Source organism: Aplysia californica, unplaced genomic scaffold (assembly GCF_000002075.1).
Source record: "Aplysia californica isolate F4 #8 unplaced genomic scaffold, AplCal3.0 scaffold00070, whole genome shotgun sequence".
Taxonomy (NCBI): Eukaryota; Metazoa; Mollusca; class Gastropoda; order Aplysiida; family Aplysiidae; genus Aplysia; species Aplysia californica.
The window spans coordinates 466,784-477,407 of record NW_004797340.1 but is presented as its reverse complement, the minus strand read 5'-3'; the positions used below and the strand labels follow the sequence as shown (position 1 = coordinate 477,407).

Here is a 10,624-nt window from a genome sequence, read left to right as displayed (position 1 = left end):
CCACTTTTTTTTTTAAAAACTGACTAGAGTATTTTTCAGTTTCAGTTTTGGTTGGAATTTTGAATTTTGCCCGAGTGGCAGTCAAATCCTACTCTTATTCATATTGATCAATTTTGGGACCACCAAGGGATCTGTAACGTGCCCAACTTGTTTCAGTAAATCACAACACAAGTGCAGCATGTGGGTGGTCGGCAGGTGCTCTGATGTGGTTTGCTCCTTCTTTCCTACAAATATCTACCGTCTTTATCCCTCCTTTTTTTGTGTGTGTATTTGTTACTCTCTTGTAACACCTCTAATCTTCAGCACTATAGGACATTATTGTGTTGCAAGTGTCGAAAATTCTCAGTAAAACTAAATTAAGTGCAGCCTCTTCCTTTCATGAAAAAAAAACAACAAGATATGAGACTGGCACATTAAACTCCAAAACAAAACAAACAACAACAAAAACTACTCACCCTTCAAGTTTTTTGTAAAAAAATAAATCCTACTAAATTCCTACCTAAATAGGATCCCAAGGATACCCCACCCGACTGCCCGTTGTGTGACTGCCAGGATGAAACAGTATCACACCACCTCTTTACCTGCCCTGTACTTAGCGACCTGTGTAGCACCTACCTACCTGCCTCCCCAGACATCGGAAATACTAAACAACCACAAAACACAACTGATAAAACCTGTAAATTGTTTGCCATATCGACAGGCCGAAGGGCTAGAACTGAAATGGTCGCTGGATCCACAAAAAAAAGTAAAGTAGTAAGCAAAGTAGTAAAAATAAAAACAATGTTTCAAGATTTTCATGAATCTTTTATTCTTCTCACATTGTTCCAAAACCTGGCATTCACTCAACACGTGGAAAGGACATGTGAAGTTATCAGTAATAATAATAATAATAGATAATAATAGATAGCATTTGTATAGCGCATATCCCCGCTCAACAGCACGCTCTATGCGCTTTACATTATATTATTACCCCAGCAGACCATAGAACACTCTTCCCAAACTAAATACATGCAGGCACAGATAACAAGAACGCAAAAAAACTAGAAATCACAGATAATTCGTACAATTTGCCATTCCCTGACTGACATCTCCTTAATTTTTCATCATTGGTTAACCCGAATTCTAGATGTGTGTCAAACAAATGTCAAACACATTTGTGGATCCAGGACGCGTTGGAGTTCTCCATGCCTGACTGTATTCTCAGCTACAAATGCCCCCATAGTCCCGGACTTTTAATAAAAAGGATTTTTCGGTCACATGACACGGGACTGACTACCAGCTAAATGTGGCTCTCTAAGCATAGCAGAAACTTTCAGAGGCACACCCCACCCTACCGCTACCCAAAAAAAAATGTAAAACAAAAAAAACAACCAAAAGCAATCTTCAACAAATTCAAAGTGAGTATGTAGAAAAAAAGTATCTCAATGAAGATACCGCGAGCGCTTTTAACCCTAATGCCCACTCATGAATAATGATCATAGTTACTAACGAGCAACATACGCAGCCAGCCGCCAGCACTTTCAAAGACATCACAAGCCCAAAGATTTACGGACTGTGACCTGGGCAATTTCTTCAAAACCGTTTCTGTCATCTCTCCAAGTCTTGGCAGCGTCCACGTTAGCGGCGCTTTCATCATTTGGTTCTGAGGAGAGATATAGACAACATTAGAATCATAATGATGCAAAGCAGTGTGTGTGTGTGTGTAAGTAAGTGTGTGTGTGTGTGCGTATGTGTGTGTGTGTGTGTGTGTATGTGTGTGTATATGTGTGTGTGTGTGTGTGTGTGTGTGTGTGTGTATGGTATGTGTGTGCGTGTGTGTTTGCATGCGTCTGTGTCTGGGCAGGGTGCATTTTTTTTGGGTGCGAGTACAGAACCAGGAGTTTCGATGTGAATTTTTTACAAAGCAAAGTTATCATTTGGATTTCATATCATTTTAAAACAATGAAACAGCACTAGTCATAACGCTGTGTGAGTGAAGGGAAGAAATGACCGTGAACAGTACAACTATTACTAGACAATCAGATGCTTTGACCACATAAGAAAAACAAACAAGTGTATTGCTCTTTAGAGTATGTATCTATATATAACTCCAAAGGTCTTGTAATTAAATTCCTGCATGTGGTTGAATGACGCATCTGATGTGAATGTACAAATTTTGTTAGCTTTACTTCTCTTTTCATATTGAATTTTAATGAGAGTAAGGTATAATTAAAATTTTTTACATATACCTGCATGTGTTTTTACGGTCCTGTACAGCTAAAAAAAATGTCCCTCAGGGATAATAAAGTATTATCTTGTCTTATCTTATTCTTATCTTACTTTTACTGTTATCTTATCTTAGCTTAGCTTATATTATCATATCATATCTTATCCTATCGTATCTTATCTTATCTCATTTTATCTTATCTTATCCTATCTTACTCTTATCTTATCTTACTGTTATCTTAGCTTATCTTATCTCATTTTATCTTATCTTATCTTATCCTATCTTACTCTTATCTTACTGTTATCTTAGCTTATCTTATCTTATCTTATCTCAACAGCCCTCACCGGCCAACATGCTGACAACAGACAACAGTATTTTCTCCACACTCTGTACCGGGCTCCACCGCTCGGCGCTCGTCTCGTACCCCATGGGGTCGTCTCCCGGGGCGTGCAGGATCGAGATGCACACTCTGCCGTCCGAGTATACTGAAAGAAAATCCTTCACAGTTACTAGTTGACCTCTTTGAATAGGTAGAAACTAAAATGTGTCGGCAAGCGGTAATGGAAAAGGCAGGGACATCATGGAAACAGCTAGAAAAGGATGCACGGGACAGGCTTCGCTGAAGTTATGTTGATGGCCTATGCTCCACTGGGAGTTGAAAAGGGCAAGAGAGAGAGAAAATATTTCGGATCATTTCGTCTTTTTAAAAGCAGATGTTTTTTAACACCCTCATCAAAACAATTTCGACCATTCAGGAAATACGCTTCTGACCCTGCCTGTCAGGACAAACCCAGACTGAGAGGGATACAGTATCACAGCAGAAAGACAAAGATACTCAAGGAAAATTTTCTCTCCACTCAGGAATCAAACTCAGGTCTTGTGCACGCAACCTCTACACCACAGATGCAGATAGAAACTAGGCATATGTGTCATGACGTGGTGGAATCAGGCGCTCGTCAATTTCGGGGCATATAGAGTTATTGGTGTCGTCTTAAAGCCTGTTTATTTGCCTTGCTTTTGGAGAAAAAAAATAACCATCTATGTTGAATTTAAGTTGAAATATTTGCGAATGAAGGAGGTCAGGGGTTGCCTGGTTTCAGAGGTGAAATTGGCGAGAAAATGGCCGCCAAAGTTTTGGCAATTTCCATAGCTTGAGAGTCCTTGAAAACTGAAAATTTACATTTTTGAGTCTTTAATCAATGTTTTTCAGTAAAGTCCACACAGAAATGCGTTTTTAAATGGATGTAAAAGGCGTTGAGCCAAAAATTGAAAATTTAAAAAAAACAAATGCCTGTCGGTCAGAAAATGCCAATTTCTTTGATTTCATTATTTGGACGAGTGCCTGATTTCACCACGATGCCTCACATATTATCTAGAAAATGGCATCAATTCAACAGCACTCATGTGATATCACCATTCGATGCGTTTAGTTTCAGTAAGAGTTTTACACAATTAAGTCATGAAAGCTCCAAAGATTAGAGGTGATACAAGCGAGTAACAAACACAAAAAAGAAGGAGAAGAGATGAGGACGATAGATGTTTGATAGGAAAGAAGGAGAAGAGATGAGGACGATAGATGTTTGATAGGAAAGAAGGAGAAGAGATGAGGACGATAGATGTTTGATAGGAAAGAAGGAGAAGAGATGAGGACGACAGATGTTTGATAGGAAAGAAGGAGAAGAGATGAGGACGACAGATGTTTGATAGGAAAGAAGGAGAAGAGATGAGGACGATAGATGTTTGATAGGAAAGAAGGAGAAGAGATGAGGACGATAGATGTTTGATAGGAAAAAAGGAGAAGAGATGAGGACGATAGATGTTTGATAGGAAAGAAGGAGAAGAGATGAGGACGATAGATGTTTGATAGGAAAGAAGGAGAAGAGATGAGGACGATAGATGTTTGATAGGAAAGAAGGAGAAGAGATGAGGACGATAGATGTTTGATAGGAAAGAAGGAGAAGAGATGAGGACGATAGATGTTTGATAGGAAAGAAGGAGAAGAGATGAGGACGATAGATGTTTGATAGGAAAGAAGGAGAAGAGATGGGGACGATAGATGTTTGATAGGAAAGAAGGAGGTCATTTAGAGGTGGGAAAAAGAAACACATTCAGGCATAAATAAACATGATGCACAGACAGGAACTAAAAATTTGGACAGTTAAAAAGTAGGGCCCACCAACCATCAGACACACACACAACTGATACAGGAATATGTGTGGCTTGCTAACAAAATGAGTTACTTCTCGCAATCCACATATGGATATATTGGCCAAAAATCGACATTAGGGTCAAATTTGTAGATTTTCTATTGATGCCATATTCTTTAACTATAACCTGTCTTGTATTATTTCATACTTATAAATTGTAAAAACTTCACCTGTAAGCCTGATGTACTATCTATTTCCTTAAGGTGTGAATCCGAGAAGTCATTCATTTTGTCAGCTCGCTTCACATATAGTTCAGCATATTGACAAAGGCAGAATCTACAACAAGAATCAATCTGACCTACAAACGTTGCTACCACTGAGCAGAGACATAGAAAACTAGAAAAGAATCAAAAGTTTAGTTTTAGTAAGAGTTTTGCGGCACTTGCAACACAATAAGCTCATATAAGTGCCGACGATTAGAGGTGTTACAAGAGAGTAACAAACACAAAAAAGAAGGAGGGGAGATAAAGACAATAGATGGTTGATAGGAAAGAAGAAGTAAACCACACCAGAGCACCCGCCAACCACCAACGAAAAGAATAATTCAAACCATAAAAACGATACCTCCAACATAAGAATCTCTGAAAATATTGTACTACACGGATAGGTCCAATATAGAAGACTCGAAATCCTGTATCCGTCAAACTGTGCCAGTGGTCCGTTTTTTTTCCTTCTTTATCTTTGTAAAATATCCCTCGAACTACAGATCCTTCCAACTGCCAAGGCCTGTCCCGACAAATTCCTGCTATCTGTGTTATGCTGTATATTATAAGTGAGCGGGAAAACCATTTTTTTAAAAAAATACATTAATACAAAGACAGAGAAGGAAAAAAAAAGCTTACAAGAAACTTGCACGCGACCAACCATCCATCACTTACAAAACGCAAGAAAAAAACACACAAAAAACAACATACCAAAAGAAAGTAATAGGACATATTTTTAAAAGACTTCAGTTTTTATAACAACTTTGTCCCACAAATGGTAACAAGAAATAAAATGGGGGGCTCTCGTGGTCTAGAGGTGAAGGTGTTCGCCTCTCATTCAAAGGTCCCGGGTTCGAATCCGGGTAGCAACCGAAAAAGTTTCTTCTCTAAAATTGTCTCCTTTCACCTCCTTTCCTACTCTCTAGCAATGTTCTGTCGTCTGCTTTCGTCTCCTCTTTCTGCCCCCACCCCTTCACCTCCTTTGCCCCCTCCTCTGGGCTCCTGACTCTTTCTGCAGCCTTTCTACTGCTACTCCTTGGCTCCTTCTTATTGCTGTCTTTCAGCCACACCCCTGATCTTCTGATAGGAAAGATCTTCACCTAGCCTTCTCGGACAAGGGCAAAAAATCTCGGACGGCCTGTGTGCAAGTTGCACACGTTAAAGATCCCTTGGAGGTCTAAAATTGATAAGAGGAGGCTGCGGCCGCCAACGGGGCAAAATTCCAAATTTCCTGCCAACTGAAAAAGTTTAGAGTGTCCCGCGCGTTCATGGCGTTATGCAGTTGCGAGCGTTGCAAAACACTTACAAAAACAAAACAAAAACAAAAAAACAACAAGAAATGGCACAGTATTTGTGTGAGCTGACATCAACTTACTGTTGGGATGAAATATCTCACAGGTGAACTTCATCTTGGGCGGACTCAGGGGGTAGTCTGGGGGAAATGTCAGCCTGGCCGGGAACACGCCCCCCTCAAAGCACGTGTCTTGGGGGCCCCTATAGATACAACACATCATACAATGTCCAACAAAATGATGTAATTGAGTAATTAAATATAATGTATGTATATATGTTCGCCACTGTAAACCAAATTGCCCGTCTAGGATCAATAAAAGTGTAATTTATCATTATTATCATTAGTAATTAATTATAGCTTGTCATGACTTCGCCCATTACAGCTATCGGAGCGCCCTGTGTCCCGTAGTGTAAGACAATCTGCGCACTGGGTCAACTACAGGCCAACTTTTACATATATATATAATATATATATATACATATATATATATATATATATATATAAAACTGCCTCTGTTGCACACAACACAAGTAGATTTCTGAAAAATCCTCGGATGAGAGTTTTTATGTCAAGACCAATGCTTGGAAAAAAGGCGTTCAGTGTTTGCCTACAATGTTGCACCCTAACCCTTAGCCCCGTCAAGGCTCTCAACTCCCATCCTTCTACAAGTCCACACTGAGCCGGTTGTGCTGCGATCAATTTGTCCCCCCCCCCCCCTCCCCTGCTTGTCTTCTTTTGTTTGTTTTAGTGGAGGTTTTACAGCGCTCACAACTGCATTAAGTCATATGAGCGCCAAGAGGTGGGTGTCAACAGAGAAGTCTTTACAGGGAATCAGACTTAGATTGCTCATTTCTCTAGCTTCAACAGCACAAGGTCTGCTTCGACTATCAAGGCACCCCAAAATAGCAGGTCACAAGAGAGTGACAAACATATAAAAGAAGTAGAGGAAAATGACGATAGTAAGGAAAAGGAAAGAAAAAGCAGCAGTTCCCTGTTGTAGTTCAGGCACAGTTATGAGCATGACATTGATGAATCAGCCCATTTACAATTACAATTCTACTGTACAAAAGAACTCGAGATGTCACTGTCCCTCTCTTTGGAAATGGCCTAGAGACACTTCAGTCAGTAGCACCGCCCCGGGGGGGGGGGAGGGGGGTCCTGCTTGCCTTCCTCCTGCCTCGGTACAAAGAACAATCCAGAAACAATGCGACATGTCATCAAGCATCACTGAGGGGTTTTTAGGAAGAGTATTAGAGTTTCACAGCCTTTGCAACACAATAAGGCCATTTATATAGAAAGAAGTTGGGAAGATTAGTGATTAGAGAGGTGATGAGAGAGTAACATACACACAAAAAAGGAGGAGAGATGCTTAAGAAAGATAGATGTTTGAAAGGAAATAAGGAGCAAACCACACCAGAGCACCCACCAACCACCCACTAGCATCACTAAAAAAAGGAGGGGGCAACTAAAAGGAAATAAGTGAAAGGACACAAAATTACTACCAGTGTACTGCCACAAGACTTACATAATGAGAGCTTCCCACTCAAAAAAGTTTTCTTCATCAACAGGCCCTGCAATGATTCCCTCTGGAGGGTTCAGTGTCAGCTCTGAAATCAAAGGAATAATTGAAATAAAGTTTTTATACATTTCTAATTATACCTTGAGGTTTACTGGTGATACAAAAACACATGTGCTGTGGTCCTCAGCTACAAACAAAAATGTGCATTACAATACTTACATAAAAAAAAAAAAAAAAATAAGCTTCCTTACAAAAAGCAATATTATACTAATAAAACAGACTTCAATTTTTAACATAACTTCAGCTCTGTTAAAACAGGCACACATGATACTCAAATCCCTGACCAAGTTTCCTTTGTTTTTTCTTAGCAGGATTTATCCGCCGTCGGCTTGCTAGGGCCAGTCACGGTTTCACAGGAGCCCGCCGTCGGCTTGCTAGGGCCAGTCACGGTTTCACAGGAGCCCGCCGTCGGCTTGCTAGGCCAGTCACGGTTTCACAGGAGCCCGCCGTCGGCTTGCTAGGCCAGTCACAGTTTCACAGGAGCCCACCGTCGGCTTGCTAGGGCCAGTCACGGTTTCACAGGAGCCCGCCGTCGGCTTGCTAGGGCCAGTCACGGTTTCACCAGAGCCCGTCGTCGGCTTGCTAGGGCCAGTCACGGTTTAACCAGAGCCCGTCGTCGGCTTGCTAGGGCCAGTCACGGTTTCACCAGAGCCCGCCGTCGGCTTGCTAGGCCAGTCACGGTTTCACCAGAGCCTCTTTAGCCAGCTTCGTGTCGGTTGATTCAGGTCGGCCTTCACGGCTGGTGTAATGCTCCAGTGACATCAACGACAAATGTAGGGGTTTTTTAAATTACTCATTCACCCCTCTCATGTACACGTTTTTTTATATATATATATATACTTCTTTTCTAGTAGTATTTTGCATGCTGAACACGAATATGGCCTTCCTTTTTGCCGCAAATTAATAGTTATTGAGTAATTGATGTTTGAAAATAGTAATATTTGACTTGATCTTAACAAAATGGGGCGTTTCAGGTGGGCATGCCCCACGGACCTATAAAGAATCTGGGGGTTTCAGGGGGGCATGCCCCCCTGCATTTCACAATGATTTGGCAATTGGGATTGATATTGACTTGAAAACTTTAGTGGCCATATGTGTGTTCTACAGCAAAATTTATGGCAGTTTTGCCCTCAAATTAATGCATCTGTGTGTGGGTGCATAAGTAAAAATTTACCCAATTTAGAGAAAAATTGAAGCCCCTTTTAGATTTTGTATCAAAAGAGAGCCCCCAGAACAGTGGTTTTATCCCCCCCCCCCCCCTAGATAAAGTCAAAGCTTAACCCTATCCGTACGCCCTGGGGTCATTTTGTACCTCTCTGGGTTGTATTCTTCACATTTCAGAATACTTCTAGTAAGAAGATCTCTTTGAAACTTTCTGTATTTCTCAAAAGATCATTTCGACAGACTTCTAAGCAAAGCGTACGGATCGGATTAACAAGTTAATTTTCTCTTTGAAAGTGGTGGCACAGAGTTCCCCAAGTCGTATGGATACGAATATAAGTAAAACACGACTTACATGTCAATGTATTAAATTTAAAACTAAATAATGGTGGAAAGTGCCAGAATAATTAAGAAACATTTAAGGGGCAGAGGTAGGTTGCCGTCATTTCATACAAACTCATGTGACTAGATTGTACTTTATTTTTACGAAGTGGCTATGCGTACGGCTCCCGTACGCATAGCATCGAGGCTATGTGTACGGCCCTCCACTTCACATTATAAAGCTACCCTTTGTTGGCCCACATTTATGAAACTATCAAACCGGACATTACAAGTGGACAAACTTAAACCCTGGAAGCGCGCAGGCCTATACGTCCTATAAATAAATACAATCTCTGAACGTCTAGGCCCAGGCCCTTTATAAAGGGCGTGAGCCGGGCTACCCTGGAAGCGCGCAGGCCCTATATATAGAGATGACCTACTTTGATTGGGAAGCGCGCAGCTATAATTAAAGTAAAGGTATAGACGCTGACCTTTTTTCAATGGAAAATTTCAGCATAGCCTTCCTTATATATATGGAAAATGACGTAGTAAATTACAGGTCAAAGTTATAAGTAGTGACCAATGACTTTGCAAGTTATCTTGACCTCGTTGAGCGTCTCTCGGCCAAAGACCGTACATAAAACTAAATAGTTCGCTCAGCCAAAAAGGTGTCCGCGGAAGCCCGCATATTGGTTTAGAGACGCTGTTGCACAGTCTTTGTTTTGAAGCTCTTTTGTTTCATCAGAAGAAGAACAGGAATAACACAGTTTGTTAGTTTCACTTTTAATACTTTTATTGTTTGTCACACAAGACAAGTGTAGGGTAACTCTGATCGCAAAGTCCGCACTTTTTCGAAGACGGCCCCACCACGAAAAGCTATGCTTACGGGAGGGACGTATGGGTACGCATAGCCATAGGCCACAGGCTTATTTTTATTTGATCGCCTTACGTTTATACTCTGCCATGAGTCTCTTCAATGCCGATCCCGCCATACTGATCAGATGAAAGTGTAGTCTTTCCTCCTCAAAACTGAGCAATGTTCTTTTCACTCTACAGTCCTAACAATTACATGTGTATGCTCCTCATTCAGTTCAACTTAGGCCTAGACTAGTAGATCTAGAGTCTAGAACTAGATCTAGAGTCTAGATATTAGTCTAGAATAGATCTAGCCTAGAGACCGATGTTCAAAGTAACTGCCCTTTTTGCCTAGACTTTAGCACTTTAGCCTGCCTTAGCAGTTTAGCCGGGTGGACTTCCCTTTAGTTTTAGCCTTTGAATTGTTGGAATATATTCTAGATCTAGGATCTAGATTTAGTAGCGGTCGCTCGTTACGGAAGTCCTCTCTACAATTGTTGCAGTAATCACTTTGCAGGCGCTAACGAGGGGAATTCATTATCAAGTGCAGGGTGTACACAAGATGTTTACTCCATGTCGGAAGGTTTGTTGTGATTTTGGTCTGGCTGATGTGTACTTTCACATGCGGCTAGCAGCAGCCCGTCAGCCAGAAGCTGATTGGCTGTGGGTAAGCTAGTGGTGCTCTGATTGGCTGTGGTAGGCCAGTGGTGAATATTGTGTTGGGCCTATGATTCCAGTTTTAGCGGTTCGGAAACTTCTGAAACAGTGCTGTAAATATATGAAGCCTAATCTACCTGT

At 41.1% G+C, this 10,624-nt stretch overlaps 1 protein-coding gene across 1 annotated transcript; it reads right to left on the bottom strand.

The window, feature by feature from the left end:
• Nucleotides 1-783: 783 nt before the first annotated feature.
• LOC101863730 (ubiquitin-conjugating enzyme E2 G2) lies at nucleotides 784-10,590 on the bottom strand. Its single transcript, XM_005093811.3, has 5 exons — nucleotides 9,921-10,590; nucleotides 7,436-7,517; nucleotides 5,992-6,110; nucleotides 2,551-2,691; nucleotides 784-1,642 (listed from the first exon to the last, which is right to left on the bottom strand). The coding sequence occupies exons 1-5, from the start codon at nucleotides 9,961-9,963 to the stop codon at nucleotides 1,530-1,532; spliced, it is 498 nt and encodes a 165-aa protein (XP_005093868.1). The 5' UTR covers nucleotides 9,964-10,590; the 3' UTR covers nucleotides 784-1,529.
• Nucleotides 10,591-10,624: the final 34 nt, after the last annotated feature.

Coding starts and splice junctions, on each gene's coding strand:
- LOC101863730 (XM_005093811.3), bottom strand. CDS start 9,963: ATGGCGGGATCGGCATTGAAGAGACTCATGGCAGAGTATAAAC. Junction 7,518..9,920: donor ACTCATGGCAGAGTATAAAC/GTAAGGCGATCA, acceptor CTTTGATTTCAG/AGCTGACACTGAACCCTCCA. Junction 1,643..2,550: donor TGTTGTCAGCATGTTGGCCG/GTGAGGGCTGTT, acceptor ATCTCTCCTCAG/AACCAAATGATGAAAGCGCC.